Source organism: Bos grunniens, chromosome 18 (genome assembly GCF_055505025.1).
Source record: "Bos grunniens cultivar Pamir isolate PY7600 chromosome 18, Bosgru_T2T1.0, whole genome shotgun sequence".
Taxonomy (NCBI): domain Eukaryota; kingdom Metazoa; phylum Chordata; class Mammalia; order Artiodactyla; family Bovidae; genus Bos; species Bos grunniens.
The window spans coordinates 40,069,228-40,084,197 of record NC_141182.1 but is presented as its reverse complement, the minus strand read 5'-3'; the positions used below and the strand labels follow the sequence as shown (position 1 = coordinate 40,084,197).

The following is a 14,970-nucleotide window of genomic DNA, read 5'->3' as shown; positions in this document are numbered from 1 at the left end:
CAAGTGGACGCTAAGATAATCTTTCTGAAACACACTGAACACTCCCTGTGCCTGATCCAAAACTGAACTGAGTCTCAGAAACCCTCAGTATCAGTTATCAAACTAGGATCCACAGAACACTGACTCCAGTATATATTTTGTGGGAAAAGGGGTCTCTGGTCATGGGGAAATACTGTTTGCACTTTGCCCTTTGAGAGTCACAGTCTCTTGAATCAGTATTTCCCAAAATTATTTGACTGCAAAATTCCCTTTTTGCAGGGAACATACACTACCACCTGTCAGATCCAGTGTTTACAGAAACACAATGTAGGAGACAGTCAGCCATAGCATAACAGGTTGCCAGGGCAGCCCAGACATGCCAACTCTCCTTCTCAATCTCAGTTCTTATATTCTCCATGACCACCGGCTCCAGACAAACTTATCGTTTCATTGCTATTTAATAGGCTATGAACCTAACACTTTCTCTTTTCTTTGTTTTCATAACTTTACCAATTGGAAACATTCTTCTTCCTTTCTTAAATCTTACCCTTCCTCCAATATTCAGGTCAGATCTAATCTCTACTATAAATCTTTTACCAGCTCCCTCATAGAATTCATTTACCTGTATCATAAAACCAAAATCTCAACGGTGGAAAATACTCATAGTTCACATCTGAGTCAAGAAGCTACTGGTACAAAATTTTCCCATAAATAACTTCAAAAGTAATTTACAAGGTAAGATTGCATTACACTCACAAGAACTGTATTTCTATAAAACTATCAGGGTCTCTAAGTAGGAAAAAAGGAAATTTAATATCAATAAATAATTCACTATAACAGATACTGAGTTCTGCTCTTTCTACCAGAAAAACACTAAGGAAGACATTAGGAAAAATTCATGACTTCATTTTTCAATTTGCAAAAATTATCAAGAATCAGCTAATAAATACTATCATGAGAAGAAAGCCTGAATACTTTACAGAAAAGATAAAATCATTACAGATGCTATAAGCATCACTTATATACTAAGCAAATATTATCCCCTTCCTGGAGATTCTTTTCATACAACATAAACAAAATTAGTCTCATTTATTTAAAAGATATCATATCTGTGTATCACTATCTTATAAAGTGGTTTTCTTCCTAATGGTAAAAATATGCCTTGTGCCCAATTCAGTTCCTATTTTAGAATTCAAAAATAATATTAAATGCCACATATTAACACATTTAACATCTGCAATGAGAAGCTTTGGGTTTTGTGCATGAAGAAAAGAAAATCTGAGGTTAAGCCTAGTCTTTTTACTTCTGAATTTAATATGTACAAGCCTTAGCTGTGGGCCTCCCACCTCCTTTTGACTACCAATCTTTGCCATCCCAGAGTCACCCAACCCCAGAAGGCTATGAGAAAAGGACAGCAGTCATCAGCCTGGATTCTCTGTACCAGCTGGGAAAAATCTTGGACTGCCCACACTCTGGGCCTTGCCAGCCATGTCTAAGATTGCCCTGACTGATTGCTCCTCCCTGCCTCTGTCCCACTCAAAAACTTACTTGCCTGGGATTTGTAATGCCTTCTTGAGCTTCTCACATCTTTGGGTATGGCTTACTTTTACAGGTACATGTCCTGTCCTTCCAAGACTATATTTTCACCTTGACTTAACCTCTTTCTGGTCTAACTCATTATATCTGAAGATCCCTTGGCTCAGTTGAACCCTAGATTGTCTTCTGACATGAGAGAAGATTCAGCCTCAATCCACATCTCCAACCTTATTTTCCTACACGAACCCTTTACTTCAAGCAAAACTGAACCATTAATGGAGCTCTAAACGAACCACTCCTTGAATGAAACCCCAATTTTGTTTTCCAAAAGTTCCATTCTGCAAGATCCAACTCAAGGCTCTGCTCTCAAAAAGCCTACTCTAACTTTGTAGCCTATGATAATCACCTCAGCCTCTGAATTAGTGTCCTGACAATCTTTACCAGTGATTCACATAGCCAATTCTACTAAATATTAGTTCCAAAGGGTATCTCCAAGGGGAAGGCTTCCTCTTAGAGATTTATAATGCTCATTATCATATGAAAGACTTTTAGCCATCTAACAGCAAAATAAACCTTTCAAACAATATGGAACCCAGTGTATCTCAAACTTACTTAGCCATGGAATACCTTTTCTATGTTATATCTTGTAATCATAATTTCGAGGTACAGATAAAAGGAAAACTGCTGTATATAAGTCAGTGGCATTTCTCACAAATGACTTTTTATTCTAATGTGTCCTTGTGCCCAACAGGTCTGAATGGTAACAATCCAGCAGCTCTAACTAGTTGTGGGCTTTCTTAACTCCTATTATTGTCTTTACCCTCACATCAGTCTATGCTTGCTAAGTTTAAAATAACACACAGTGCCCAGCACATACAGAAGATGCTGGCTATTCATTTTGAGGCAGTGGGGCAGAGCGGTCAGCAGTTTGATCTGTGATATAGGCACATAAAAGTAAAAAACATATGAACAGACATAAAGGGAGGAATTTACAATAATGTAATAATAGTAGTGGACTTCAACATCTCACTTACATCAATGGACCAATCACCAGACAGAAAATCAATAAAGAAATTATGACCTTAAATGACATATCAGACCAGCTGTACTTCATAAATATCTACAGGACGTTCCATTCAAAAGCAGCACAATATACATTCTTTTCAAGTACACATGCAACATTCTCCAGAACAGATCACATGCCAAGTCACAAAACAAGTCTAAACAAATTTAAGAGATGGAAATTATATCAAGCATCATGTCCAACTGCAACAGTATGAAAGCAGAAATCAATTACAGGAAGAAAAATGGGTAAAACACAAACACATGGAGACTAAACAACATGCTACTAAAATTCAATGGGTCATGGCAGAAATCAAAAAAGAAAGCATCAAAATACGTCAAAATAAATGACAATAAAAACACAGCTTTCCAAAATCCATGGGATACAGCAAAAGCAGTTCTAAGACAGATATTCATAGCAGTATAGTTGTACCTCAAGAAACAAGAAAAATTTCAAATAAACAATATAACTTATTATCTAAATGAATTAGAAAAAGAAGACCAAACAAAGCCTACAATCAGTAGAAGGAAGGAAAGAATAAATATAAGAGAGGAACTAAATAAAATAGAGAACAACAACAAAAAAAATCAGTGACACCAAGATAAATAAAACTGATAAGCCTTTAGCCAGGGTCATTAAGAGAAAAAGAGGGAGAATGCAAATAAAACAAGAATGAAAGAGGAGAAATTACAACTGATATCACAGAAATACAAACAATTGTAAGAGAATACTATGATGGTCATATGCTAACATATTAGACAACCTAGAAGAAATGGGTAAATTCCCAGAAACATACCATCTTCCAAGATTGAATCAGGAAAAGAATAATCTGAAAGATCGATTACTAGTATCAAAATTGAATTAGTAATCAAAAAATTTTTAAGAGAAAAAAAGTCCCAGACTGCATGGCTTCATGGGGAATTCTATCAAACATATAAAGAAGAGTCTATCAAACTACTTATCAATCTCAAACTAACCCAAAAAATTAAACAGGAGGGAACACTCCCAACCTCATCTTATGAGCCCATTACCCTGATACCAAAGCCAGAGAAAGATACTGCCAAAAAAAAAAAAAACAGGAGACCATTACGGGCCAATATCTATGAAGGATACACATACAAAAATCAACAACAAAATATTAGCAAGCCAAATTTAACAATATATAAAAAGGATCATACATCATGATCAAGTGGGATTGTTCCAGGGATGAAGGGACGGTTCAATATAAACAAATAAATCACTGTGACATGCCACATTAACAAAACAAAAGTTAAAACCCCACACGATCACTTCTCAAATGATTCAGAAAAAGCATTCAACAAAATTCAATTGTCATTCATGATAAAAACTCTGAACAAAGTTGGTATAGAGGGAACATATCTCAACATAATAAAGCCCATTTACAATAAATACACAGCTAATATAATACTCAGTGGTAAAAAGCTAAAAGCTGTTTCTCTAAAATCAGGAATAAGACAAGTATGCCCACGCTTGACAATTCTATTTAACATAATATTAGAAGTTCCAGCCTCAAAAATCAGATAAGTAAAGAAACAAAAGGAATCTAAATTGGAAGAAATGAAACTGTCAGTATTTGCAAATGACATGATACTATATAAAAAGAATCCTAAAATCTCTTCCATAAAACTACTAGAACTAATAAATGAATTTGGTAACATTATAGAATATAAGATTAATATATAGAAATCTGTAGCTTTTCTATACACTAATAATGAACAATTTAAAAAGAAATCAAGAAAACAATTCCATTTACAATTGCATTAAAAAGATGAAAATACCTAGGAATAAACTTAATGAAGGAATTGAAAGACGTATACTCTGAAAACTAAAGACACAGATAAAGAAACAGAAAATGGTTTCTGGTCTTACGTTGAGATCTTTAATCCATTTTGAGTTTATTTTTATGTATGGTGTTAGAAAGTGTTCTAGTTTCATTCTTTTACAAGTGGTACACTGTTGATGGGAATGCAAACTAGTACAGCCACTATGGAGAACAGTGTGGAGATTCCTTAAAAAACTGGAAATAGAACTGCCTTATGATCCAGCAATCCCACTGCTGGGCATACACACTGAGGAAACCAAAAGGGAAAGAGACACGTGTACCCCAATGTTCATCGCAGCACTGTTTATAATAGCCAGGACATGGAAGCAACCTAGATGCCCATCAGCAGATGAACGGATAAGAAAGCTGTGGTACATATACACAATGGAGTATTACTCCGCCATTAAAAAGAATACATTTGAATCAATTCTAATGAGATGGATGAAACAGGAACCTATTATACAGAGTGAAGTAAGCCAGAAAGAAAAACACCAATACAGTATACTAACGCATATATATGGAATTTAGAAAGATGGTAACAATAACCCTGTGTATGAGACAGCAAAAGAGACACTGGTGTATAGATCAGTCTTATGGACTCTGTGGGAGAGGGAGAGGGTGGGGAGATTTGGGAGAATGGCATTGAAACATGTATAATATCATGTATGAAATGAGTCACCAGTCCAGGTTCGATGCATGATACTGGATGCTTGGAGCTGGTGCACTGGGATGACCCAGAGGGAGGGTATGGGAAGGGAGGAGGGAAGAGGGTTCAGGATGGGGAACACAGGTATACCTGTGGCAGATTCATTTCGATATTTGGCAAAACTAATACAATATTGTAAAGTTTAAAAATAAAATTAAAAAAAAAACAGAATAAAAAAAAGAAATAGAAAATGATACAAATAAGTAGAAAAGTATCCTGTATTCATGGACTAGAAGAATTAACATCGTTAAAAAGGCCATATTATCCAAAACAATCTACAGACTTAATATAATCCCTATTAAAATACCCATGACATTTCTCAAAGAACTAGAACAAGTAAACCTAAAACTTACTTGGGACCACAAAAGACCCCAAATAACCAAAACAATCTCAAGAAAAAGGAACAAAGCTCAAAGTATCACACTCCCTGACTTCAGACCATACTAAAAAGCTAAACAAAAGAGTGTGGTACCAGCACATAGATCAATAAAACTGAATAGAAAGCAGACATATAGATCAATGAAACAGAATAGAGAGCCCAGATAAAAACCCACACACCTACAGTCAATTAATCTATGGCAATCTAATTCCACCAACAGACAAACAGATAAAGAAGATGTGGTGTTGTGTGGCGTGTAATACAGTTCAGTTCAGTCCCACAGTAGTGTCTGACTCTTTGCGACCCCACAGACTGCAGCACGCCAGGCTTCCCTATCCATCACCAACACCGGAGTTTACTCAAACTCATGTCCACCGAGTCGGTGATGCCATCCAACCATCTCATCCTGTCGTCCCCTTCTCCTCCTGCCTTCAGTCTTTCCCAGCATCAGGGTCTTTTCCAATGAGTCAGTTCTTTGCATCAGGTGGCCAAAGTATTGGAGCTTCAGCTTCAATCCTTCCAATGAACATTCAGGACTGATTTCCTTTAGGATGGACTGATTTGCTCTCCTTGCAGTCCAAGGGACTCTCAAGAGTCTTCTCCAACACCACAGTTCAGAAACATCAATTTTCAGCACTTAGTTTTCTTTATGGTACAGCTCTCACACCCATACACGACTACTGAAAAAACCATAGCTTTGACTAGACAAACCTTTGTAGGCAAAGTAATATCTCTGCTTTTTAATATGCTGTCTAGGTTGGTCATAGCTTTTCTTCCAAGGAGCAAGTATCTTTTAATTTCCTGGCTGCAGTCACCATCTGCAGTGATTTTGGAGCCCAAGAAAATAAAGTCTGTCGTGGTTTTCATTGTTTCCCCATCTATTTGCCATGAAGTGATGGGACTGGATGCAATGATCTTAGTTTTTTGAATGTTGAGTTTTAAGCCAGCTTTTTCACTCTCCTCTCTCACTTTCATCAAGAGGCTCTTTAGCTCCTCTTTGTTTTCTGCTGTAAGGGTGGTGTCACCTGCGTATCTGAGGTTATTGATATTTCTCGTGGTAATATTGATTCCAGCTTGTGTTTCATCCAGTCTGGCATTTCGCATGATGTACTCTGCATATAAGTTAAATAAGCAGGGTGACAATACACAGGCTTGATGCACTCCTTTCCCAATTTGGAACCAGACTGTTGCTCCACATCTGGTTCTAACTGTTGCTTCTTGACCTACATACAGGTTTCTCAGGAGACAGGTCAGGTGGTCTGGTATTCCCATCTCTTTCAGAATTTTCCAGTTTATTGTGATCCACACAGTCAAAGGCTTTAGCATAGCCAATGAAGCAGAAGTAGATGTTTTTCTGGAATTCTCTTGCTTTTTCTGTGATCCAACAGTTGTTGGCAATCTGATCTCTGGTTCCTCTACCTTTTCTAAATCCAGCTTGAACATCTGGAAGTTCACGGTTCACATACTGTTGAAGCCTAGCTTGGAGAATTTTCAGCATTACTTTGCTAGCGTGTGAGATGAATGCAATTGTGCAGTAGTTTGAACATTCTTCAGAGAAGGCGATGGCACCCACTCCAGTACTCTTGCCTGGAAAATCCCATGGACGGAGGAGCCTGGTAGGCTGTAGTTAATGGGGTCGCTAAGAGTCGGACACAACTGAAGTGACTTAGCAGCAGCAGTTGAACATTCTTTGGCATTGGCTCAAACAGTAAAGCATCTGCCTGCAATGCGGGAGACCCAGGAAATGCGGATTTCCTGGGTCAGGAAGATCCCCTGGAGAAGGAAATGGCAATCCACTCCAGCACTCTTGCCTGGAAAATCCCATGGACGGAGGAGACTGATAGGCTACAGTCCATGAGGTCGCAAAGAGTCAGACACGACTGAGCGACTTCACTTTCACTTTCTCTGGAATTGGAATGAAAACTGACCTTTTCCAGTCCCGTGGCCACTGCTGAGTCTTCCAAATTTGCTGGCATGTTGAGTGCAGCACTTTCACAGCATCATCTTTCAGGATATGAAATAGCTCAACTGGAATTCCACCACTTCCACTAGCTTTGTTCGTAGTGACGCTTTCTAAGGCCCACTTGACTTCACATTCCAGGATGTCTGGCTCCAGGTGAGTGATCACACCATCGTGATTATCTTTTTTGTACAGTTCTTCTGTGTATTCCTGCCACCTCTTCTTAATATCTTCTGCTTCTCTTAGGTCCACACCATTTCTGTCCTTTATTGTGCCCATCTTTGCATGAAATGTTCCCTTGGTATCTGTAATTTTCTTGAAGAGATCTCTAGTGTTTCCCATTCTGTTTTCCTCAGCCATAAAAAGGAATGAAATTCTGCCATTTGCAACAAGTAGATAGACCAAGAAAGTATTATGATTAGTGAAATAAGTCAGATGGGGATGACAAATACTATGTTATCACTTACATGTGGAACCTGAAAAATAAAACAAATATATACAGCAACATAGAAACAGACTCACAGGTATAGAAAACAAATTAGTGGATACCAGTAGGAAGAGGGAGTGGAGAGGCGCAAGATAGGGGTATGGAATTAAGAGATACAAACTACTGTGTATAAAAAAGATAAGGAACAAGGATATATTGCACAGCACAGGGAATTATAGTCATTATTTATAATAACTTTAAATGGAGTACCATCTATAGAAATATCAATTCACTACATTGCATACCTTAAAAAAAAAAGAGAATTTAGTCTGTGGAATCAGACAGAGTCTGTTCTAACTCTAGCTCAGGTCTCAGTAGTTAGACAGTGAGGTCAAGGACAATGTCTGTTTTGTTCATCAATGCCCAGTACGCAGTGCCTGGTACAGAACATGCAGTCAATAAGTATTTATTGAGTGAATTAAGGACAAAACAGTTTTCCACTCAAATGACTTTGCCCACCAGAGGACATCTGACATCTGGATGGAGATTTGGTTCTTGCAACTAGCATCCAATGGGTAAAAGTCAGAGCTGCTATTAAAATATCCTGCAGTATACAGGACAAAGAATTATCCAGCCCCAAATGTCAATAGTGAAGACGTTGAGAAACCCTGCTCTAGAGTGAGGCCAATCAGGGATAAATTTCTAACTACTAACACTAATTGCTTGACCTTGAGTAAGTTATCCAATTTCTCTAACTCTTAATTTCCTCATCTATAGAATGGGAGACTAATTATAGCTGATAATAATATATATATATATATATATATATAAATGAGATAAAGTAGGTATCATGTATGAAGTGCTTATCAGCAACTGGGGCATAGAGTGTGACCTCTATAAATGTCACCTCTGAGTGTTCTAACCATTAACCACTGGCACATAATGACAATGAGGTCCCTCAGATGGAATCTTTACGCTCTTGGATCACACCGTTATCAATCTCAGAGTGAGTACTCACATCACATTAAGCCCTCTTCCCCACTACATTTATTGCAAGGTTTATTGTACTTATTTGCTTACCAGAGGCTCAATAGTGAAAATGGTATTCAAGAAGAGCATGCTGTCTGCCTGAACCAGCTTTCTCTGATTCTCAAAAGTTCGGGAGAGAATGGAAAGACGTTGTCGGAGAGAAGAATCAATAATGCACTCCTCAAGAAACTCATCAGTCTCACTCTTTTCCTTTTTGCTAAGATCATCACAGACCCTAAAAAAAAAAAAAGAAGAAGAAACATGAGATTTATGAGGTACTTCCATGAAGTAAAGGGCTCCCCTCCAGCCCATCCTCTTGTGAATAGTCTCACCCATGACCTTGGGGTGTCCTTCCTTGCCTGAGACTGTAATATACCAGTTGAGAGACCTTATACCTTATCCTCTCAAGAACTTCAGTTTGTTTCCTTCAAGAAGTACCCCAGGCTTCCTATCCTACTCAATGCTCATATGCTTACTCCTGAGCCCTTACAGATATTTGCACAAATATTTTCCTCTAGGTAATTGTGTTTTCCAGGATGCTTTTTCAATATTTAACATCTACCCTGCCTCTCATACTTCAAGGGAAATTTTTTGTTTCTTCTAAACTTGCTTAGCTTGAAATCTTTCCTAACCATTATTACCTACAGAATCTGGAGCCAGCAAAGACTAGGTTTTGATACTAATTCCACTCTCTATTTACTCACTCTGTGACTTCAGGAGTTACTTAAATCCTCTAAGCCTCAGTGCCATCATCAACAAAATGGAAAGAATAGGAGATCCTCCATCATAAAAATATGTTGAGAATTAAATATGATCAGGGACATGGGGTAATTCTTGGAACAAAGCAGTTGCTCAAGAAATGCCAGTTTTCTCCCTATATGAACCCCAGGCAGTTGCCGAGCTATCAAGTTATAAAATACTCAGACTTTAAGTGGAGACACATCTTTTCTCTTTCTCTCTCTAGATCTTCACATCCCTTGTGATAAGTCAGAAAAGCAGCCTTCACGACCGTCTATTCATTACTGAAGGTATGCTCACATAACTCCTTGTGTCTGTGACTTCATCTGAAGGCTGAATTTCAAGCCCTGCCAGGATACATGACCATTTTCCCAGCATTTTTCTGGTATTACCAGTGGTGAGAGACATTATTTAGTAATGTGAATACTGAGTGAGAAGCTAGGGTCACTTAAATCCAGCCCCAGCCCCAATTATTTTGTAACTGACTTCATGCAAACCATATGCTCAGCAATGTCAAATAACTCTTTCTAAAATAACTTCAGTGTTCAGGGTCCTTTGGTCACACAGCATAAAGAAGTCGAAGAAGTGGGTTCAGTGTGTTCTGGTCCCAGTGAAGAAAGCATCGTGTGCTCCCTTTTTCTTGCTTGATGGGACACAAGGTAACCAAAGCAGCCATTGTGCTATACTGCTGGGCAGGTCAAGGCAAATTAAAGGCAGCTCAGTCCACAGGAAGAGAGGAAATCATGTATTCCTCCAGGTGGAATTTATTAATACATATCTATGAGTTCGTCAAGGCTGTATATTGTCACCCTGTTTATTTAACTTATATGCAGAGTACATCATGAGGAACACTGGACTGGAAGAAACACAAGCTGGAATCAAGATTGCCGGGAGAAATATCAATAACCTCAGATATGCAGATGACACCACCCTATGGCAGAAAGTGAAGAGGAACTCAAAAGCCTCTTGATGAAAGTGAAAGTGGAGAGTGAAAAAGTTGGCTTAAAGCTCAACATTCAGAAAACGAAGTTCATGGCATCCGGTCCCACCACTTCATGGGAAATAGATGGGGAAACAGTGGAAACAGTGTCAGACTTTATTTTTCTGGGCTCCAAAATCACTGCACATGGTGACTGCAGCCATGAAATTAAAAGACGTTTAGTCCTTGGAAGGAAAGTTATGACCAACCTAGACAGCATATTAAAAAGCAGAGATATTACTTTGCCAACAAAGGTTCATCTAGTCAAGGCTATGGTTTTTCCTGTGGTCATGTATGGATGTGAGAGTTGGACTGTGAAGAAGGCTGAGCGCCAAAGAATTGATGCTTTTGAAGTGTGGTGTTGGAGAAGACTCTTGAGAGTCCCTTGGACTGCAAGGAGTTCCAATCGGTCCATTCTGAAGGAGATCAGCCCTGGGATTTCTTTGGAAGGAATGATGCTGAAGCTGAAACTCCAGTACTTTGGCCACCTCATGCAAAGAGTTGACTCATTGGAAAAGACTCTGATGCTGGGAGGGATTAGGGGCAGGAGGAGAAGGGGACGACAGAGGATGAGATGGCTGGATGGCATCACTGACTCGATGGACGTGAGTCTGAGTGAACTCCGGGAGTTGGTGATGGACAGGGAGGCCTGGCGTGCTGCGATTCATGGGGTCGCAAAGAGTCGGACACGACTGAGCGACTGATCTGATCTGATCTGATCTGATTCCTTAGGAACAAATCCTAAAGAAACAATCATGAATGTAAATAAAGAGCAACAAAGAGGTTCACCAAAGTGCTTGTAATAACACAAAAAATGTGGGTAAATTTGATGTACCAGATTGAAGTATTGGTTAACAAATAATGGGACTCATATATATTACATTTATATATGAGGGTTAATGGGAGTGAGGTGTGGGGATAAAACGCCTTGTGTGGACCAAAGACGATAATGCTTTATGAATTGAGGAGGATGATGAACTCAACCCTTACACCAGGAAACAAAGGAGGACAACACAAAAATGCTGCTTTTCTCCCACACTGCTGGGACTCTTGAGTCAGTGACCACTGTATAATGAGAAGTGGCGGGGTGGGGGGGGGTGGTGAGGACACCAGCTGTCATCCTCTCTGCCATCTATACAGAATTACAGCCATGGCTGAATGTAAGAAGGGAATGTGTCACACCACTGTGAGCTGGGTTGACTCCAACACGGACTTCTATATACCTCAGGCTATTGTTATGCCATCTTGTCTGGCTGATACTCATTGGCTCCTGCACTCAGAGGTGTTCTGTTTTTCAGATGAAGATGCCTCTCATCACAGAATGTAACAATACACTAGCCTTCTCTTTCAGTAAAATCATGGATTTAACCCATTTTGCAAATGGTCTGGTAGCCCAACATCCATCACCTTCAGGCATCAACTACGGTTCAGTCAGCGGACTATACTCAGTGGGGAGTACAGTGTGTCTCGAGTACAGTAGTGTTGAACCAGTGCTGCCCTCTCATCTTGGGTTCCTAGAGACCTGCACCTGACGCTTTGCAGCATCCCAAGAGGTGGTAATTGAATGCCGAGATTAAAAACTAAGAACCTCAGCCATCATGGCTGGCAGAAACATTCCCCTCCACACCTGGTATGGAAAGGATGGAGCCATCCAACTTCAAATGGACTGTGTCATACTGGACAGAGAGTATTAATAACTCTGTGATGCCTGTCATAAATGAAGTACTAGAGGTCCTCTTCCTGTTAAAGTACCACTCAAGTCTTTAGGTTCTTATATGACTAGGAAAGGGAGTGTTGTGCTAGGTCGTTTCAGTCGTGTCTGACTGTGTGACCCCATGGACTGTAGCCCTCCAGGCTCCTCTGTCCATGGGATTCTCCAGGCAAGAATACTGGAGTGGGTTGTCATTTCCTTCTCCCGGGGATCCTCCTGACTCAGGATCGAACCGGAGTCTCTTATGTCTAATCTGCATTGGCAGGCGGGTTCTTTATCACTGGCGCCACCTGGAAGAGCTCCCCAACACAACTGAGATTAAATTTATCACTACCTGGGTGGTAGGCTGAAAGCCAAAATACAACTGATTTATTTAGAGAAATGTGTCATCTCCAACACTGTAATGCTTTGGAACACATCCATGCTAATCACTTTCGGGGCAGGGGGCTCCACTGAGGATTCTGTGTTCTTGTACACAGTGAATCCAGAACCAGAGCAGCTGTTATTGAGAGAATGGCCATGACCTTGACGGAGAAATGGGGAGCAGAAATCCTCAAAAGCCCATGCTGTGTCTCTGGAAATAATAAACTGTGATGAGAATGAGGATGGAAGTATCTTGTAGGATATTTTATAATCCCTAAGGCCAAGATAGAGGAAGTAAGGAGGAATGAATTCAGTCTCAATTTTTGAAGGGATTAATTTTATGTAACTCCTAGAAAAATGTCAGAAAAGAGAGAGAACCAAAATATCATTTTCAAAGGTTCTTATATCTGATTCCTAATGTTCAAAAAAATGGGAAAAAAAAAAAAGTTCAGAACTTCTTCCTAGGGGAAATGATATCACCATTGTCAGAGTCTGGAGCCTGAGATTAGCTTGAGGTCCCCAAATCTGAATGTGTGTCCTAAGGTTCATACCAACATATTTTGGAAGGCAGAGAGGAAGACTTCCTTTGTAGAATGAAAGTGATAAATTGCCAGAAAGGTAGAGGGCTCAGATGTGCCTTTGCTCAGGCACAGCATCAAGATGCTGGAGAACAAGAAACTATGATGGCTGGAATAGGACCTTGAAGACGTCCATAATACTAAAGGGATTAGAATTCTCGAAGTGATCATGCAGCAAGTTTCAGCCCCTTAGATGAATGCCTTGGGATGAGTTTTAAGCCATGTTATAACTGGAAAGCAGTGAGAAGACTCTTGAATTCACCTAAAATCTACACTGAAGTTTTAAAATCTTAAGTCACTGGGATGCTGCAAAGGGAAATGTGAGTCTCCTAAAGTATGCCTAAGGCCCATTTAGACCACCTGTGTTGCAAGTTCAGGACAGAAGTCAAGCTTTCTCTCTACACCTTAACTACAGAGGTTACTGAAGGAAGAGGAGAAAAAAGAGCTCGCTCACCACTAGCAGTAGCAGAGAAACATAAAAAGATTATTCCAGGGATTCTTGCACTGGTCTTCCCGGGGAGCTCAAGAGAGAATTTATGCCAGAAGCTAAAGATTTCACTCCTGTTTCTTCAGTTCAGTTCAGTTGTTCAGTCGTGTCCGACTCTTTGCGACCCCATGAATCGCAGCACGCCAGGCCTCCCTGTCCATCACCAACTCCTGGAGTTCACTCAGACTCACATCCATCGAGTCAGTGATGCCATCCAGCCATCTCATCCTCTGTCATCCCCTTCTTCTCCTGCCCCCAATCCCTCCCAGCATCAGAGTCTTTTCCAATGAGTCAACTCTTTGCATGAGGTGGCCAAAGTACTGGAGTTTCCGCTTTAGTATCATTCCTTCCAAAGAAATCCCAGGGCTGATCTCCTTCAGAATGGACTGGATTTCCTTGAAGTCCAAGGGACTCTGAAGAGTCTTCTCTGACACCACAGTCAAAAGCATCAATTCTTTGGCACTCAGCCTTCTTCACAGTCCAACTCTCACATCCATACATGACCATAGGAAAAACCATAGCCTTGACTAGATGGACCTTTCCTGTTTCTTAGGGACAAGCAAACCTTGGCCCATAAGCAAGCTATCCAAGAACATTCTGCTTGATCTGCTGCTGATGTGAGCCTAAGAGACAAGCTAAGGGTTTGTTACACAGAGGAGGAGAGGATCTACACTCACAGCAAGAGTACAGCCATCCATGAAAGGGGCACATATCCAAAGATATGAACTAGACGTTCAGTAAAGAATAGCCTCTTTCTTTGCTTTTTGAGATGATGGGCGTTTTGTTGCCCATTAGTCTAGGACAAGAGTCCATGGCTAATAATATGAAACTTGGTGGCATGCTTGGGAATGTATCAAGGAACAAGAGAGGCATGGGAGAGAAGAGATACCTGGTCAAATAAGAGATAAGGCCTCTTACCCTAAGAGAAGGGTAGGAAGAGGGGATGGGGCAGAAAATTCAATCCATTCTTCACTAAGACCAACCAATCCAGTTTGTAGCAATATGAGTTATGTTGCTGTGTGTCACCCACACACAGCAAAACATTCTTATTTAGCCATCTGAAGCCACTTTTCAAGTTCATCGTTTAAGGGAGGGGTATGATCCACGATGATAAATTTGGGCTTCCAATTGTGATCGTTAAAATGCTCTATTATATTGTTTCCTTGCTACAAAAAAAGCAAACAAATAAACA

The 14,970-nt window shown here is 39.9% G+C and overlaps 1 protein-coding gene across 1 annotated transcript in view; it reads right to left on the bottom strand.

Annotated features, from left to right (window-relative positions):
* The window catches only part of HYDIN (HYDIN axonemal central pair apparatus protein), a 339,719-nt gene that overhangs the window by 244,220 nt on the left and 80,529 nt on the right, over positions 1-14,970 (bottom strand). Inside the window, 1 exon segment of the mRNA XM_086351674.1 lies at positions 8,974-9,157. Within this exon segment, the coding sequence (XP_086207800.1) occupies positions 8,974-9,157 (184 nt within the window).